This window comes from Bactrocera neohumeralis, chromosome 6 (genome assembly GCF_024586455.1).
Source record: "Bactrocera neohumeralis isolate Rockhampton chromosome 6, APGP_CSIRO_Bneo_wtdbg2-racon-allhic-juicebox.fasta_v2, whole genome shotgun sequence".
Taxonomy (NCBI): Eukaryota; Metazoa; Arthropoda; class Insecta; order Diptera; family Tephritidae; genus Bactrocera; species Bactrocera neohumeralis.
In genome coordinates this window covers 7,406,496-7,426,595 of record NC_065923.1, presented here as the reverse complement: position 1 = coordinate 7,426,595, position 20,100 = coordinate 7,406,496, and the positions used below count along the sequence as shown (strand labels likewise).

The window sequence follows — 20,100 nt, the reverse complement described above, 5'->3', positions numbered from 1 at the left end:
ACTAACGGGAGATATATGAAACCAAATTCTAACAGTAAACTATATGTATATGCAACACTTACATGTGAGAATGCATTGAATATGAATATGGACTCCCCATCCATCAGTTCATTCACTTGTGCATCTAAAATTCACCTTCAGTCACAACACTGGCATCCTTGACCTGCCCGTACTCACGCCGTCAAAAGCGCGTACCCCTAATGCGCCAAAACCATCAGTTTAAATGTCATATTTAGCTGTCACAATTACATGTCACTTCTGACACGCTGATTAGATTAGGATCAACAACAACAAACTCAAGGCAATCGGGGAATAACTGAATGCAAAGGATGCAAGGCTGGCTGTTGCATGCTGTGTGACCGTTATGCAGAAGCGTGCAAATAAATAGAAAAAGTTATCTGAGACATATATGTATATTAAGAAGAGTGATATTTTTACTAAATTTTTCAGGAATCATGACAATAGAGAGCTTCCCGGAATGCAAACCTTAAAGAGGGCGTATGGTAATCAGTAAACGAAGGCAAAGTGGTTTGCTGAACTTAACCCAAAAATAGGCCATTTTAAACCTAAAAATAACTTGGAAGTTTTGCTCTCTATTATTCCGAAATCTTCCGATGTAACGGAAAATATTTTAAATATTTTTTTTTTTCGCTAAAAACTCCTGCTGCGATGTCGCTTAGTCCAAATTTAGAATAATTACTTTCGCTTGCAAAACGCTTGTAAACTTGTGACTAGCAAATGACTGTAAATAATAATAATATTTCACGAAAGCGCCTGTGTGTGTGTGTGAGTGCGCAAAAAGTGGAAATGGTTTTTGTGGTACTTGACGCCTCATAATCGTTTTTAAAGCAAATAATAATAGTAACATAACCACAGACCAGAGAGCCCCAACCACTTGGCGTTGAACTTGTGAAACACCTGTCTGGCCTTCGCCCTCAATGGCCACTCAGACTTAACTCTGCGCCGCCAATTATTTATGTAGGATAAAGTGTATGCAGCAAAGCCATGAAAGTGCGTGTATGTGTACGCACTGTGTGTGTCGGCCAGTGTGTAGTCAACAACAGAATATTGCAAATAATTCCTTACAACTGAAATCCTTTCACGCCTTTCGCCACTTTAATTGCCACTTACACAAATTGTCGGTTAATTTGGAATCATAAAAGCCGCATGTGGTGGACACAAGCGCATTTATAACAAGTAAGGAAGGGCTAAGTTCGGGTGTAACCGTAGATTTTATACTCTTGCAACTTGCAGGAATCAAAGTCCGAGAAATTCTTTCAGGAAAATATGGGAGTTGGGGGTAGTATTGACCCGATTCTATCCATTTTTGTCAATTCTAAAACTATTAATATGCCACAGACTAATGAAATATTCCCTGAGATTAATTAAGCTACCATCACCAATCATATGGAGTAAAGTCACCCGGATTCTTATATGGGCGGGGTGAAGTTTCGACAAATTTTATCCATTTTAGGCACAGAGAAACACTGTTTTCTGTAAAACACGCTCTCTCATTTTCATAGAGATAACTCACATGTTGGCCGACGTATGCCCTGGAAGTTCGAAAATCGTTGTGTTAGGTATATGGGGGCTAAGGGAAGTACTGACACGATTTAACCCATTTTTGACACACAGAACCACCAAAACCAACAAAACCATTGACAGGAAACCCATTTATAGGAATTGTACTAAGCGAATTTCGCTATTGTAGCTGTAGTTGTCTATGAGATATGAACATTAAACCTATAATGATCACTTTTTAAAATTTTCAGGCCACAAGTGCCCCGTGCTTCGGCAATGGTCTGTATCTATTTTAGTGCTTAGTTAACAACATCTACGTAGACAGCCAAGCAGCAATCAAGCCAGTAACCTCATATGACAAGTCGGCCAGACGTTCCCCCTGCGGGTAGGGGGACCCCCTTTGGGTTCGGGGGGGAAACCGAATATACCCGTGGTAAGGCATGCCTGTCGTAAGAGGCGACTAATATCCTGGCCACCAGTCCAGAGCCGTATGGAAACTGAACTGGTAGTAGCTTCGGCTACGAGGTCTGACCGGAGACTTAATTCTGGTACCACGGGGAACAGCAGCCCTTGGAGGTAACTCCAATCTGCTCATTGGGTTTGGCCCTAACTGGTCACTGCCTGGCGGCGACACACACCCGCAAGATGGGACTGGAGGACATATTGATAGTGAGGCCGCAGAGTCTGTTAAAATTCGTTTCAAGCGCAGGCACCCTAAACGATGACCACTCCTCCTGGACTTAGCAAGCGAACTCCATCTGATATCGCAAAGGACCAAACTGGTCTATGCGTGGCTTATTGGCCTACCAAATTAACCTAACCGAACCCAACCTTAGTGCTTAGTTATGGCCTTTATAAGTTTTCAATTAATGGCGTTTTGTGGACGTGGCAGTGATCCGATTACGTCCATCTACGAACTCGTCCTTTTTTTGTCAAGGAACGCTCATATCAAGTTGTTTCATCGAGATATCTCAATTGTGAACAAAACTTTTCCACTCTGTGGCAACATGTTGCATTAGTATAAAACCACATCGAGCGACATGCAAGACCGAACATGCCCAGTAGGAAATTTCAAGCATGAGTTCAAAAAGTGCGGTTAAAACATCAACAGTGATTTTCCGTTATAAAGCCATTGCAAGTAATACACCAACAAGATGCACGGAAATTTGTAAACGAAAGAAAACGGTACTGAAAATTTCACAGCGGGACACGTGGTGCTGCACGTTGATAGCAATAAAACAAACTAACTCCAGCAATTCTCTGTGGTCTCGCAACTCATAAAGCGAAAACGAAAAAAATAAAATAGAAAGTACAGTTGTGGTTGACATTGTACACTGGTTGTTGTTGTTGTTGTTAAAGTTGCAAACGCTTAGTACGCTTTTAAATGGCTGGATTTCGGAGCTTTTTATCGTTCACAATTATTCCAATGCGTTAGGCAACATTTCGTGGGGCATGGCGGCTGCTGCTGGTAACTGTGTTGGTGAGAATGTGTTTTGGGAAAATGACGGAAGCACACACACACACACACATATGCTTGAGCACACTCACATCTACAAACATAACTGCATGTACATGTTTGGTGAGGAAGAACGGCGACATTAGCAGCAGGAACCACTTGTCGTGAGGCTACATGCATATGCCAACAACAATAACAATAACAACAACGACAACAACGCTAGCAACGACAATTATGAAAACTTTGAAGTGAAAATGCCAGCGCCAAAACAAAAGTGTCGGGCAATTTTCGTAATAAATTTATGTCGCTACGTTGTCGGCGACATTCGCCGTTGAAGCGTTTCGTGAACGCTTGTAACGAAACTGTGGCGGGACACGCAAGTGCTGCAGCACTATTTATTCACTCGCAAAGTGTTTATACACAAATGTACATAATATGTACAAACGAGATATGGCCCAATAGGCAATTGGACTCACGATGAAGAGTCTCCAGCCAAATGGGGAGTAATTCACTTTTATATGGAGTCTGAGTGCCTTCGAGTATAAAAAATAGTTTTTATGAAATTTTGCACCAATTATTTATAGAATTTTTATTTTATTTTTTAAAGTGTGTATATTTTTCCATTCTTTTCTCCACGGCAAAATTTAGGCTTTCTTTTTGGACATTTTAGTACTGTAACTAATGAATATGTTTCTAAAAGAGATATTCTACTCGATAGGCATGAATTTCAAGTAATTTGGAATAAAGTAAATATTTTATACAAAATCAAAGGTCGGCCAAAATATCCTCCGCGCGAGTGTCGACTGGGCAATGGCTGTTGCTGCTTACAATGTCATGATCTGAAGCTGGCTTCTGTCAGAGTTATTACATTTCAGGCAGGCGACTCCCAGCGAAGGCTGACTTATTTTCTGAATCATTCACTTATGGTAGACTGCTTTATATGCATACTCATAAGTAGATGAATGGGTAATACAACGGTCATTACTAATGAGGTACCTGGCGGTAAGTCTAAAACGCTAGGGGTAGAGACACCCGAATGAAAAACTCAACGTGGAGACCAATAAAGTAATGAAGCGGGCTGGAATATCAGTCCAAACGTCGGTAGGAAACGAGACTGTTACCACCGGCGGGCAGAGCGATCTTATGAGCAGAAAATGTGTAGATCAGGGCACCAAGGAATCAATGGAGCAGCTCTTATTCACTTGTCCCGCATTGGCAAGACTGCGTTGTAAGCATCGGTGATCTCCACGGTAAGATACACTGGAGTAGGTATCGGTAGTGAGGCCGCAGAATCTGTTAAAATTCGCGTCCAGTGCAGGCATCCTAAAGGATAACACTCCGCTTTGGCCTAGCAACAGAACTCCATTTGGTATCGCAAAGGAACAAAACTGATCTATGCGTGGCTTATTGGCCTAACATTACCTTATACAAGACCAATAGAATATATATTTTGAAATTATTAATATTCAAACAAATTCAAACAGTTATAAGTGTGAGTTCAAAATAAAAACTTTTCTAAAAATGTTCAACGCAAATATCGACTTTATTACTTCACGCTTCCGTCTCTTTTGGAAAAGCCTATTTTTGCACAGACAAAGTATTACTTAAGACCTATGTATAAATTTTTCGAACACCCAATTATTTTTATGAAAACAAACAAAATTTAAGAATGTTTCCTTTTCAAATTTACGCTGCCTGAATTTTGCTTGAATATTTAGTATGCGTAACGGCAAACGGCCGAAGCTACGCTGAGACAATTTGAATTGAAATTAAATCAGTCAACTGCCAATGAGGTTTTTTAATGACCTCACAACTGTCACACAAACACGCACACACAAGTGCTTTGGAGTATGATGGCACTGAGGATCTACGACGTGTTTAGGCCAAGTGACTCCAACTTTTTATTTTAGTATAATTGTTCATCAAAATAGTACTATGCCCACATACACACACACACTTCTACAGTCACGCTCGAATATATGCACGAATATTGGACAAAGCGCACCAGCCGATAGCCAATTTATATTTAAGCCCCAACGTCCGATAGCTTGTCATCAGTAAAATTTTGCTCCTCAACAGTAAAACAACTACCAAACAATCAAAATGTTCAAATACGTAAGTACATACTAACCGTAATTTGTTTAATATAAATTTGTTTTGTAATAAAATGAATTCTTCCTTGCAGTTCGCTCTCGTTTTCGTCGCGCTCTTCGCCTTCGCCGCTGCCGAACCTAAGCCCGCTGTGGTAGCAGCACCATTGGCCTACTCAGCTTACTCAGCCCCATTGGTCGCCTCCCCCTACTCCGCTGCCTATGCTGCCCCATACGCCGCTTACGCCGCCGCTCCCTATGCCGCCTACGCTTCACCCTACGCCGCCTACTCCGCTTACCCATACAGCGCCGCCTATGTGCTCCGCAAGTAAACGGAATGTAGCGGTTGACCTGTGATAACATCGAATTGGATTTGATTGGCAATGAAAAGGACTAGTTTTTCATTATAATACTTATGATGAATAAAAAAAAAAACTTTAAACGAAAACTAGATACAAGTGTTCTTTATATTTTACTGAGTAGGAATAGTAAATACACGCCAAAACTTGCAGAGTGACGAAAGGAACTGAAAACTCCATAAATTTTATCGAGTTTGAATAAAAAGATCTTACCAATTTAGTTAGGTATTAAAACGTTTTCCTGAGCAATTTTTAAATGTTACTTTTATATACGAATTACTTGCCATAAGAGCTCGAGCTCAACCATAGGGAGGGAAGTTGATTATTGTAGTTGGATCATGGGACATCGATTTGCCAATAATATTTGTAAAAAGCCAAAACTTTCTTGGATAGTTAGCAATATAGTATGATAAAATAATGATTCTACTTCTTCAGTATCAGTTTTCTTCTTCTTTTTTATTAGCGTAGACACCGCTTACGCTATAACAGCCGAGCCTTCAGAAACGCGGCAGTCGTTCTTCCTTTTCGCTGTTTGGCTCCAATTAAATATTTCAAGTGTAGCCAGGTTTTTCAAACGGAATGGAAGTCTTCCTCTTCCTCTACTTACCCCGGCGGATACTGTTTCGAATACTCTCAGAGCCGGAGGGTTTTCATCCATTCTTACGGCATGACCAGCGTAGCCGCTGTCTCTTATTTCGCTGAATTAGGTCAATTTCGTATATCATAGCCTATTCCTCTGCACCATATACGAGGATGGGGATGATGACTGACTTGTAGAATTTGGTCTAAGTCCGTTGAGAGACGACTTTACCTCTCAATTGCCTAATCAGTCCGAAGTAGCACTTGTTAGCAAGACTTATTCTGCGTTAGATTTCGAGGCTGACGTTGTTGTTGGTGTTATTGCTGGTTCCAAGATAAACGAAATAATCCAAGTTAAGACTGTCAACCGTGACTTGCGAGCCAAGTCGCGAGTGTGACGACTGTTTCTTTGATGACAGGAGACATTTTGTCTTGCCCTTATTCATTCCCATTTGCTTCCTTATCCAGTGTGGAAAAAGCAGAACTAATGGCCAGTGATATCAATATCATCAGCTGTACACTTCTATTGAAGCTTCTCCACTTAGTTCTGCAGCTCGATTTCGAATTATTTTCTCCAGCAACAGATTGAAGAAGTCGCACGATGTCTGAAACCTCGTTTGGTATCAAACGGCTCGGAGAGGTTCTTCCCGATCCTGCCGGAGCTTTTGGTATTGCTACTTTTGCTGTGGTCGTCATCAAAAGCGGGGTTTTCTCTTCGCCTTCTCACTTCTCACTAGCTCGCCTTCAAACGTATGTTTTTTTGCTACCCAAAGGATACTTGGTCTAAGACCGGAAGTCGTGAGCTGCTTGAGCCAAATGTAAATAAATCGTGTCCGGCACCTCCCAAATGAATAGCAAGCAGAGAACTTTCTTCACTTGCGTGAACTTCTACACATGACTCCATCCTCCCCTCATTACAAGAATCAAAACCCACACGTTAGAACTATCGTTAGATGCTCAACTTAACTGAAGCAGGACTTTGAAACGTGTCCCAATATATTAAATAGAAAAAATAAGAATAACGGTTTATGTAAATATAATTATCAATATTAAAAACATAAGTGTTCACGGCAACTGTTTATCACACTGAAATTGTGCTTGTAGCAAGTGTCAACAGCAGGCGCCGGCAGCAAGTAAAAACGCGGTAAACACGCTGTCGCTTACAAGTAACGGTTAACCCAACCAAATATTCGCTGGCAACAACTGCTGACAGCTACAAATCAACTCGCACACTGAAGTGACCACGAAAATGTTGTTGACAGCCGAGTTGCAGCAGTGAACGCTGAAGGACTACCAGCGACTCTGCTGAACTCGACGCGAAATCCCTGGCGCGAGCGGTTCGCTGAGTTGGCCACACATACACAAATATATATAGTACACACAAATACAACATAAGTACACGCATGAGTTTTGTTTCGCGAATGCCCTGCAGGAATCTCGAGGACTTCTAAAGTACTGATCTTTCTTAAATTTGAAATTAAAATGAGGACCAGGCTTTGCAAATGATATATTCAGATGAATAAATTGCTTAAGACTTTTGAAGCAATGCGTTTCGTCTCAAGCGGACCATAAATTGTGTAAGGACCATGTTGTTGTTGTTGTACCAGCAGAAAGCAGCCCTTAAGTAATTTGGAGCAATGAAAAAGTGTTATTCCATCGAAACAAACGCTTCTGTTTCATCTTTTGATCCTTCTGCGAACTTATCAAGCAATTCAAATCCCTAACGTCACTACTTCCTATTATCGCAATCCATCCGAAACTTTCAAATCAGCCAAGGAATGTACGAATTAAAAAGCACAAAATAAATTCGATTCAAGGTTTTGTTTTTATTTTTTTTCTATTGTGGGTTCAGTAAAATTTTATCCTTTTCATTGCCAATCAAATCCAATTCGATGTTATCACAGGTCAACCGCTACATTCCGTTTACTTGCGGAGCACATAGGCGGCGCTGTATGGGTAAGCGGAGTAGGCGGCGTAGGGTGAAGCGTAGGCGGCATAGGGAGCGGCGGCGTAAGCGGCATATGGGGCAGCATAGGCAGCGGCGTAGGGGGAGGCGACCAATGGGGCTGAGTAAGCTGAGTAGGCCAATGGTGCTGCTACCACAGCGGGCTTAGGCTCGGCAGCGGCGAAGGCGAAGAGCGCGACGAAAACGAGAGCGAACTGCAAGGAAGAATTCATTTTATTACAAAACAAATTCATAATAAATAAATTACAGTTAGTTTGTACTTACGTATTTGAACATTTTGTTTGTTTGGTAGTCGTTTTACTGTTGCGGAGCAAAATTTAACTGATGACAAATTCGTTGATTGTCCGTCTTTATATACGAACACAATTAGTTTGTTACTGCGATTTTATTGAGTTTTTCGTTTTGTGTTTTTTTTTAGGTTTTTATTTCGACAATTTTTGGCTAGGCACGTAGAAGGTCGCAAATTGGCCGTTTATATTAAAATAATCGCTTACATATGTATGTAGTATGTATTTACCTACATACATGCATACAAAAATATATTTAGGTATTCATGTATCTGTATCTATCATATGAATTAGTGCGTGCTCTTTAAGGCAGAAATAGTGGGTAGTCTTAGAATAGTCTTAAATCACAATTTTTTCTTTAAAGAAGTCTTGCGTCTTACATATCTGAGCCCATTCAAGTTGTATCCTCTCAGAAATATCTTGATTTGGCGAAAGTCTGAAGTGGGAAAGGAACACGGTCCCCTTTGCTGTTGTTCTTCTTTCCAGAACTCTTCTTAATTATTGTAGGGATCAACTGCAAAACTTGACCAGAGGTCTATAGATGTGAACGCGATTACATGCTACAGCAAAGCTTGACTTCAGGACTATTCATTGGGATGAATTTGTCTAATGATCCTTAAATTCCGAAACGTTATTACCATCCTTTCGCCACACAATTCTGGCGTTTCAGTGCTATAGAGTGGGGGTGAGTATAGGTTCGGATATGTAAATAGGTTAATTCAATGTGAAGCCAAGAATAATCCGACATGGACTGCTAGAGTCGCCTATCCATTGTGATGGCCAGAAGTTCTAGGTTTAAATCAAAGGATCTACGCATATCGACAAAAGGCTGGCGCCTTGCAAGAATTTATTAAGGCGGCTAATATGTGAGTCGCCGTTACGAGTTTTCGAAATAAAGGTTCTGCGATTTGGTAACGGCGAATATCGCATTCGATGGAACAATGAGCTGTACGAGTTGTACGACGACATTGACATGGTTCAACGCATTAAGAGACAGCGGCTACGCTGTCTAGGTCATGTCGTTCGTATGGATAAAAACATTCCAGTTCTGAAAGTATTCGAGAGGAAGACCTACACTCCGTTGGAAAGATCAGGTGGATAACGACTTGGGCTCACTTGGTATCTCGTATTGACGCCAAATTGCTAAAAAAAGAAATGATTTACGCTCTTTTGTTAACTCGGCTATAACCGCGTAAGCGGTGTCTGCGCCATTAAAGAACGGAAGAAGATATAAATTCCAGCTAATTCGACGGGTCCGTAAAAAGTATCGCAACCCTAAACTGACAAAAGCCGAACATTGGCGAAGAAAGAGTCTAAATGTTTCCACCTCAGCTTTCTCATTGAAACTTTGACAAGTTGCATCTTCCACAATCCTTACCCTCACCTTATATGTGTGCCAAAGGGATAGTGTCCAGTTAGGACGCCTATCATTGTGGCGATAAGAGCCTTGCTAAAAGCTTGTAGTTCAATGGACCTTTTACGATCCACTCTGGGCCAGAAGGGTTTCGCAACCCCACAAGTGCTGGTGCTGACCAATCGGTATAACAATTTTCAATGATTTCGCTGTGATCAGGCATCCAGAGAAGTTTAATATGGAAGTAGCTTGACGTTGCTGCTGGTCAGGTCATGGACTTCTTGACTAGCGAGCTCCTCTCAATCGCAACTCTTGATCTCAAGCGCTAAATTGGTAGTTACATTAACTTCTGCCTGACTGTTGTTAGGGAGACTCTTGACGCCCAAGCCTGAGACTCTTGACTGTACCTATCCTAGGTTTCCACGGACATAAACTACCTCATCATTAACGCTTTAGTGCCTTTAAGCATTGAATCGTCCATATGTGTCCCCAACGTAGTCTTATGGCTTGCGAACATATTTATTTTTTAAGTCCAAAATTAAGCAAAAGTGGTCAGTGTTTTCTGGTCGACTGAAAGCGCATCACATAAAAAGCTTACCTCTAGTACACATCAGTAGGCCTTTATTATAAAATATATTTCTAAGTATTGTATAGTGGAGCTTGTAATAAGCTTGTTACACATATTCCTCTCATATGGATATGAGGGCATTTTGACATATTTTATGGTGAGCGAAAGAAATACATACAATGAAAGGGCTTGCTGACACGGTGGTGGTCGCTGCCAACTTTTGGCAGTCGTGTCATCGACAGAGATTCATTAAGAATGCAGGAAGCGTTGCAGTGCTTAAAGGCATTGACCAACATTGACAAGGCGCAACAACAACTGTTTCTGTGTTGTTGCTACTCATTTAGGGAGTTTCGGTTTTGTTTGCTCTTCCTGCCGTCGGCAAAGCCACATGTCCGCATTTTTTAGGTAATGCTCGAGTATATCTATAAGTATTTATTTCTAAACTCGCAAGCAGTAATGCTATAATTTAGCGTTCGAAAGTTAGAAATTAGTAGAAGTAAACTATATTGGTACCTATGGATTACTAAGAGTTTCTAAAATCTTTAGAATATATACATATGTATGTACATATGTATGTGATTTTTCAAGCTATAAGATATGTGTGGTTGTATATATGGCACATTAGAACGTGTCGATTTACAGGGAGCCAAAAAAGCGGAAAAATCGCATATGCGGTAAATGTTCTACGGATCATTCCGAACAACTTTCCCTAAAAGACTTTGGGTCTAAAAACGGTTTCGGCTCAGTGATTTTTAAGGCGAAGTTTTTCAGGGATTGTAAAAATTTTTTCGCCAGTTTTTGTGATATCTGAATGATATTTAATACGTAGGTGCATTTTGACATTCTATAGATCATTTGCCGGATCGCTGGCTTGAAACCAGGTTTTGACCCATAGTACCTTAGGCAATTTGTTCAGAACGATAAAACATTTTACGCAGAAAATTTCCCGCATACACGATTTATAGAAAAAAATGTACCCGTTATAATATATGTACTTAGATATATACAAATATACGAATATGGATGGATGGAACATGATAATAGATCTACATATATAGCTGATTGGAATTCGTTTTTTACCGAAATTAACTTTATCTTTCATGGACTGAAGCAAGTAAAATTACACCAGAAATATAACTGTACATAATATTCTAAAGAAATTATTTTCAAATTTCACACTAATTCAAGACATTTCCATGAGTTTGCGTTTTAAGAGTTAAGAAATTGCCTACTAAATGCCAATAAAATAAAGAAACAAAAGTTTTCGTTTTAATTGTGTTTTATTGTTGCTTGTTTGGAAAACTTTTCATTATTTTCTGTCCTTTCAATTCATTGCCAATAAAGTCCAATTCGATGTTATCACAGGTCAGTCGCTACAATCCGTTTACTTGCGGAGCACATAGGCGGCGCTGTATGGGTAGGCGGAGTAGGCGGCGTAGGGTGAAGCGTAGGCGGCATAGGGAGCGGCGGCGTAAGCGGCATATGGGGCAGCATAGGCAGCGGAGTAGGGGGAGGCGACCAATGGGGCTGAGTAAGCTGAGTAGGCCAATGGTGCTGCTACCACAGCGGGCTTAGGCTCGGCAGCGGCGAAAGCGAAGAGGGCGACAAAAACGAGAGCGAACTGCAAGGAAGATTTCATTTTATTACAAAATTAATTCATAATAAATAAATTACAGTTAGTTTGTACTTACGTATTTGAACATTTTGATTGTTTGGTAGTTGTTTTACTGTTGCGGAGCAAAATTTAACTGATGACAAATTCGCTTAACGCTCGCCTTTAAATACAATTCTTCGGGGAAGTCAATTTGTTGGCGACTATGCGAGCTTTGATTTTTTCTTTATTTTCTGTGCAGCGAATATTTAATCGCTTTGTACTAAACACTTGAAGGCCTGAAGGACGTAAATTGACACCTTGTATTAAAATACACAAGTGCGAATGTGTGTGTTAGTAAGAGGGTGTATGTAGCAAACAAACTCCGCGGAAAGGAGTACTTCGAATTAACGGATGCTTTTATCGGTAGAAAAGACAAGCTCAGAATACAGAAGCGTATGCAAAACTTTGCTGAGAAAAACAACACTTTTTGTTCTCTTGTAACATGTTGCTACAGAATATAATACTTTTGTTCATCTAACGGTTGTACGTAACACCTAAAACTAAGCGAGATAGACATAGGGTATGTATATATATAAATGATCAAGAAGACGAGAAAATTTTAAATCCGGGTGATTGTCTATCTGTCCGTCCGTCTGTCCGTGTAAGCTATAACTTGAGTAAAAATTGCGATATCTTGACGAAGCTTGGTATGCGCGTTGTTCCTTGTCAAAAAATAATTATGAGTTCGTAGATGGGCGTATCGGAATACCGCCACGCCCACGAAACGACATTAGCTAAAAACCCATAAAGTGTCATAACTAAGCATTAAATAAAGATATTGAACTTTAATTTAACACAAGGGATCGCAGTAGTAAGGGGCACCTGTGGGCAAATCGGATTACAGACATGCTTACTTCCCATATAACACGATTTTAAATTCTTCCTTTAGAGTATGCGACCTTATAGCCAAATTTGTTCAAACCCAACAAAAACTATTCAAGCCTCTAGGGTCTGAATATTTGGAACCCAGTACCCATAGTTGACTTTTATCGAAAATATTGATCAATATGTGAGATTTATTATTTAAATTCAGAGAGAATCTTCTTATGATAGTAGTATGTCTATGTGCTGCAAATGGGTTGAATGTGGTCAATACTTCCCTTAGCCTCCATACCATAATACTGGATATATCTCCCAATATGTGAGTTATCTTGATAAAATTGAGAGAACGTGTCTTTCTTATATCAGTGTACAGTTGTGCTTGGAAAGAAAAAAATCACGAGAAACTTGTTCTAAACCCCATAAAACTAACAGGCCTTATGTACCTAAAGCTACTTCCCAGGCTTAAATCCTTGAAACCTCCAAGAGTATATCGGTTATACGCGAACTTGGCTTTTTCTTACTTGTTGCTTTTGATATTGTGCATTTAAGCTTTAATATATCTTAGGCATATTTACTACAATTATTCTAAAACTCATCTCATGAAAAAAATCTGTCCAATGATCTCTCGTATTTTGCTCCAACTTAAGGAGAATTTAAAACTCACTTCTTTTAAGTAAGCTACAAGATGTGTTCCAAAGTAAACAGGAATATTTTTGAATCTAGTTAGAATCTGCTATTTTTACCAATTGTCCAGTGAAAATTTCATGACATTTCATCAATCGGAAGTGAAGTTATTGCGTTTTAAGTGTCAGTTTGTTTGTGTTATCGGTGCGAAAATGAGCTTCGAACAAAGATCCAACATTAAATATTGTTTGAAAATGAGTAAAACTTTTACCGAAACATTTCAATTGATGAAACAAGTTTATGGCGATGATTGCCTATCCCGTAGCAGAGTGCATGAGTGGTTTCAACGTTTTCAAAGTGGTCGTGAGGACATAAATGACGATCAACATGTGGGCCAATAAAAATCCGTGATCACCGGAAATTCCATCGAAACTGTGCGTGAATTCATCAAAAATCAGCCAAAATCATCATTGAAATTCATGGAAATGGAATTGAACATCTCCAAAACATCGATTTATCGTATTTTGAGCGAACATTTGGGCTTACGAAAGGTGTGTGCACAAATTGACTGACGACCAAAAATTGTTCAGAATCCAACATTCGATCGACGCTTGTGACCGATTATTTGACCAAAAATCACATTTAAACCATTAACCACTCCCCGTATTTACCTGATATGGCACCGTGCGACTTCTTCCTTCTCGGAAAAATGCATTTGCCCATGAAAGGAAAGCGTTATGCAGACGTAGAGGCCATTCAAAAGGCTTGCACCGGCATACTGGCGGCCATACCGGCCAACGAGCTAAAACACTCGTTCAACATGCTTTTGGACCGTGCAAAAAACTGTATTGAAGCAGAAGGAGACTATTTTGAATAAAATAAATTGATTTTGCTGAAAAACCATTTGTTCTGTTTTTTTAAGTCCTGTTTACTTTGGAACGCACCTTGTATGAATGAAAAGTATGTAAATAAAAACAAACGTTAACATCAGTTACATTGGAGCAACACAACACCCTTCACCGGAGCATTTCTTATAGTATAAATCGGTCAGTTTGAATATGATATAGTTTTTGGAAGTTTGTGACATTGTCTTGAATAATAATTTATCTCCGATTTCGTGCAGATATTTTGTCAAATAAATAGTCTTACGGTTTTTCATATCAGATTCTTCTTTTCTTCTAGGGCTTTTAATTCAGTTATCATGAAAGGTATAATTATATGAGTAACTCTACACTCCCCGCATCATATTTGGTTAACATAATCAGCAACAGAATTTCATTGCTGTTTCAATCCGCTCCATTTGCACTCAGAGAAGAGAGAGAGAGAGTGTCATCGACTTGGCGTGAAAGTGCGCGTGTAAGAATTTGCAGATATTTTAAAATGTTTATTTAAACAAGAGCAGCTGTTCCGTGCGGAACTCAGCAAAGTCGCAGAATCTTTTGATTTGGCTTAGAATTAAGTCTAAGGAAGAAGTGCACCAAAATGAATTTGACACTTTTAATCACTTTGAGTTTACTGAAGGTGTGTGCAAGTGATGGTCAAAATAAATTCGATAAGGATCGTATATATTTTCCTGATAATTTGCCAAAAGGGCTCACAGGTAGGAAAATAATGGTATGAATTCAATTTTGGAAATAATGTGATTAATTTGGTTACAAATAGCTGTCGACGCCGCAAATGGTACTGACATTTCATATCGAAGTGGAATATGGAACACTTATCCCGTGGATCCACTCCCAAGAAGAAAACCGCGACGAGGAAATAAGACATTTTGATATGTTGGAATAGAAAATAATGTATCTCCAAATTGTTGTGTTTTGATTGCAGTGAAAATAAATCAGGCTTTGTGTGCTTAAAAACATTTCAGTTGACTTTATTTTGTTGAAAAAAGAATCATAGTATTTTGTGGTAATATATAGGGTAGTCGAAAAAGTCTTTTCGTATTTTGTCTAAAGATGTTGTTGCAATCGTCAGTCTCATTGTGTCATACCATATAGTTTGGAAAGGTGAGATTGCAAGCTTCATTTAACCAAAAAACAAATTAAATTCGGGGATGTTGAAAAAAAAGTTACAGCTGTTCAAAAATGTCTCAAAATAATGTAGAAATTCGCAATATTTTGAAATTTTTGTAAAAAAAAGGGAGGAATGCCACGCAAGCCACCAATGAAATTTGTGAAGTTTACGGATAGGATGCTTTATCAGTTCGTGTAGCACAACAATGGTTCGCTCGCTTCCGTGCTGGAAATTTCGAAATTTGCATTTACACTGATGAAAGTTTTACAGTGATGAAATAATGTCTCTAGCGGAAAAATGTCAAAAATTGGTTGACCAAAATGTTACTTTTTTTCATTATTGTTCATTTTAAATATAAAAAAAAATAAGTTGAAGTTTGATTAGAAATACGAAAAGACTTTTTCGACTACCCAATATTAGGGTATGGCTGGTCAAACTTAGTTATTGGAGACTCTGCGAACATACACGTTGTTTGTATGTACTATATTATTATATGTAGTGCACATATGTAAATATATGGCATGTAATCAAGAACGCCAATAAAATACACATCTTAAATATACTACTTATATACATATATAATGTATGTATGTGTGCGTGCGTGTGAGCAAGCAAAAATTGCATTAGCTGTGTACTAAATAACTGCGGACATGACGGCTCAATGACGATGGGCACGCAGGCCATCGATAACCGTATCACCGCGAGCGCTTCATTTGGTATGCAGGAAGCGTCGCTGCGCTTGGAGGCAGCAGGTCACTTGAAACGCCCCCGCACGCTCCCCGCTGAATGACGGTTGTTGTGGCAGCTGTTATTGAGCTTTACTTGGCATTTGGGCATTTTCGGGCTATTTTGCTTTATTTCAGCCCGAGGCGACTTTGTGCCCACCGTCCCCTTCCACTGCGTTTGTGGCAAGAATGGCCTTTAATTATTAGTGCTAATGCAAGTACTTGACGGCAAAAACAACAAATGCTTAGCGTTAAGTCCAATTACCACACAATTGACACGGGCCAAAATGTGTGCTAAAAATGTCAACAAGAACTTCATTACAAATACATACATACATATACGCAATAATTATAACACAAACAAAAAGCTCTAAGCTCGCAATTGCTTTATTTGCCTTATTTACATATTTAATTTAGTTAGCAGTTTTATTAGTTTAATTCATTGTCGTGCACTTATATTTCGGGTTGTCTATCAGCACCCAAGTCGGTACTCGTAAATGTGGGCATTAAAATGCGCGGCTCAACGCCTCCAAAATCGGACTCATAAACAAACATACAAACGCGCACACGTACATCACTGGACACACAGCTGATTGTTCATAACCCTGCACGTTTTACCCAAAACTTTGGCAATGTCAGCTCCTTAAACGCATAATTATGTCGAGTTATGAACCATCAGGAAAATGACAAGCGTATATAAACTCAAGCGATTGTCATATTTTTATCAGTTCAGTTTTGTTTTCGCAACAATACAGCACAAACCAAACACAAGATGTTCAAATACGTAAGTAACTTTAATCACACTTACATAAGCATACAAATTACTCATTGATTACCACAAAGCACCTCTAACTTGAAAATTTCCTCCTTTGCAGTTCGCTCTCGTTTTCGTCGCGCTCTTCGCCTTCGCCGCCGCCGAACCTAAACCCGCTGTGGTAGCAGCACCATTGGCCTACTCAGCTTACTCAGCTCCTCTGGTCGCCTCCCCCTACGCCGCTGCCTATGCTGCCCCATATGCCGCTTACGCCGCCGCTCCCTATGCCGCCTACGCTTCACCCTACGCCGCCTACTCCGCTTACCCATACAGCGCCGCCTATGTGCTCCGCAAGTAAACGGAACCTAGCAGTAGAACTGTGGAACTGTGATTGTACAATAAATGAGATTGATTGGCATTGAATAGGAGAAAATTCGACTCAAACTTATTAAAAAAAATGAAATAAAATTGAAATTTTAGAAACGAAGTCACAAACTTTTATTATTTTAATGTTCTTTTCCACGTGACCAATTTAAGTTGGTCATTTGCAGAGCATAGAAAATCCACTCAACAACTTTAAATTTCCTTTAGATGAAAAAGAACAAAATATTTAAAATTTTCAGTCAAACATAACAGTCTATTTTTGCACTTCCTATAGCTACAGGAAATCAGATATGTGGAAAAACAAAAAATTAGAGTTAATGAAAACTAACTTCCGCTAATATCAGTCAATTGAATTATGTGGTCCAAAGGAAACAAAATATGTTCTAGAAGCAACGAAGTCAAATATGAATAGAACATAGAAATATTATGGGCATTAGGAGCCTTAAAACGGTCTATTTGGTTTCCGAGTAATTTCTTCTTTGATCGAAACTAGCCGACAGCAACCAACACATTTAAGTGAAACCCTCTTTTCGAATCAAATCCTTAACGCGCTACTACTTTTTTAGAGTATATTTTATTTTTATTAGATTCTACCATATTTTATTAAAACTTTAAAATAGTTCCAATTTACATCTACATAGCATCTCCTCACTCTAAATTAGGCATTTAATTAATATAGTAAAATATTTACTCTGCCATATCGCAGTGTTATCCGTATTGCCTGAGCTTGATCGGTTCGACACTTGTTTGATAATTTTCATGATACTTACAGAACGTTGTTAACTTTGCTAGTTTACTTCGTGTTCTGCTTAATGGGGTTACATGGGTTTAGGCGTTTCGAAAAATCGATTTTTTATTACCTTATTAAGTTTTAAAACACCTCAAGAATATTGTCTTAAATTTTCAAGTTGATCCGAGTAATAGTTTCGGAGATACGGCCTTGAGAACTTGTGCGCTTGAGGCTACCTAGGCTAAGTGCGCCGTCTTAAATCTGTTTTTCTCGTAACTGTGTTTTTGTTGGCAAGATTTTTCGAGAACTAAGTACTTAACCGATTTTCATCAAATTTTACATATGTAGGTTCTTAAAGACTTGGATGAAGGATTTTTTTCGATTACAAGAATTTGAAAGAAAATTGTGCGAAATTTTCACCGAAATTTTATTTAAATGTCTACCAAAAATCCAATTTACAGTTTTTTTCCTTCGTCCAAGTCCTAAGTTAAGGTTTTAACTAAAACACGTATTTTTTCACTTTAGGTGATCCTGTAAGGAGTTATTCTGCCAACGCGGGCGCATCTTCTTTTCCGTAGGTCACCAGAAATCCCATCGGAATGGCCGACTTTAAAACATTTTCTCCCAAAAATTTCAGAATTTCTTTGTTAATAGTGTGTATTTGTAATTTTTACAAAATTCTAATAAAATATTTAATTTTTTTATGAGAAAAAATGGTTGAAAAAGTGCTTTTTTTACCCGAGGAAACCCATGTATCCCTTAAAAAGAAAAAACATTCATGTCAATAATTAATTAAAGTTATATAGTATATAACAATGAAAATAAAAATGAAGAAGAAGACTTCCAATACTTTATATAATGGCAGAGTGCGATAAGAGATTGCTTTTGCTAACGGATCCGCTTAGAACTTGTTTCAACGACCAACAAGATTCGTTCCATCCTGTGTAGCATCAAGGAAAGCGACGCAAATAAATGAAAGAACGAGTTCCAATATATTACAAGTAGCTTATTTTGCTATAATTTTTAATTTGTAATGACTTGAGAACCCACTAACTATTAAATTTCGAACTAAAGGAAGAGCAGGAAAGCAGTTGCATGAAGTTGAGTTACACCGAGTGGCTCGGAGCCGTTTTCTCATGATTACTTTTTCCTATTTTCGCAAATAAATTTCAAAAAATTTATTTATCGTTTATGGCTTTGTTTTATTTTTTCATTTTTTATCCTTAAATTCCGATTTCTTTTGCTACATTCCGTTTACTTGCGGAGCACATAGGCGGCGCTGTATGGGTAAGCGGAGTAGGCGGCGTAGGGGGAAGCGTAGGCTGCATAGGGAGCGGCGGCGTAAGCGGCATATGGGGCAGCATAGGCAGCGGCGTAGGGGGAGGCGACCAGAGGAGCTGAGTAAGCTGAGTAGGCCAATGGTGCTGCTACCACAGCTGGCTTAGGCTCGGCGGCGGCGAAGGCGAAGAGTGCGACGAAAACGAGAGCGAACTGCAAGGAAGAATTGATTTTATTACAAACCGAATTTATGTATAATAAAAAAAATAAAGGTTAATACTTACGTATTTGAACATTTTGATTGTTGGTTTTTGTTTGGTGTTTTACTGTAGTGAAGCAAAATTAAACTGATAATGAAATCACTTATCGCTCGCCTTTAAATACTTGTGGATTCATGCATTATGCACGCTTATGTAAGTATGTATTCGGTCAGGCTTGTAGTGCCCATTGATGTATGCAAGACACTCGTGAGTAAAGGGGAGCATAAGTAGGAGGAAAGAAGTGTTTTTTTTTGTCTTCAACCCGTGCTATGCAAGTCGCTTAAGCGCTCATATCGATACGCTGCCAAAAATAATAATAAGTGTATCTCAAAGGTTAATAAACATTTAATTATTAATTACCAAAATAAACAAATAACTTGCGCTGAAAATTTTGAAACAGGCTTTTGAATGAAAATTATATTAAATTTGATATTCACTATATTGGTTGTTTTGGCAGATATGGAGCGATATTACTGAATTTTTCTGCGGAATCACTATAGGTTAGGTTGGATTAGATGGCTGATCGAAGATCGCACGTGAAGTACCATATGTCCTTTGTGAAGCCACATAAAAGAAGAACTCCTGTGTTCTCCATGGTAGCCCAGCTCTGAAGAAACCTCCGCGAAGCCCAGCTTTCTAGTAGTAGAGCACAAGAGGATATGGGAGCTCCGACCTG

At 39.1% G+C, this 20,100-nt stretch overlaps 2 protein-coding genes across 3 annotated transcripts; one reads left to right on the top strand and one right to left on the bottom strand.

Moving 5' to 3' along the window:
• The first annotated feature begins 5,017 nt into the window (after positions 1 to 5,017).
• Positions 5,018 to 5,455, top strand: LOC126763718 (cuticle protein 5.1-like). Its single transcript, XM_050481465.1, has 2 exons — positions 5,018 to 5,092; positions 5,163 to 5,455. Exons 1-2 carry the CDS (start codon positions 5,081 to 5,083, stop codon positions 5,397 to 5,399), a joined length of 249 nt encoding a protein of 82 aa, XP_050337422.1. The 5' UTR covers positions 5,018 to 5,080; the 3' UTR covers positions 5,400 to 5,455.
• A 2,412-nt stretch (positions 5,456 to 7,867) lies between these two features.
• LOC126763719 (cuticle protein 16.5-like) lies at positions 7,868 to 11,923 on the bottom strand. 2 transcript variants are annotated; one of them, XM_050481466.1, is made up of 2 exons: positions 11,872 to 11,916; positions 7,868 to 8,165 (listed from the first exon to the last, which is right to left on the bottom strand). In XM_050481466.1, the coding sequence occupies exons 1-2, from the start codon at positions 11,881 to 11,883 to the stop codon at positions 7,929 to 7,931; spliced, it is 249 nt and encodes an 82-aa protein (XP_050337423.1). In that variant the 5' UTR covers positions 11,884 to 11,916; the 3' UTR covers positions 7,868 to 7,928. The 2 variants fall into 2 exon arrangements, with proteins under 2 accessions (XP_050337423.1, XP_050337424.1); XM_050481467.1 differs by lacking the exon at positions 7,868 to 8,165 and adding an exon at positions 11,509 to 11,801 and having other exon boundaries at positions 11,872 to 11,923.
• Positions 11,924 to 20,100: the final 8,177 nt, after the last annotated feature.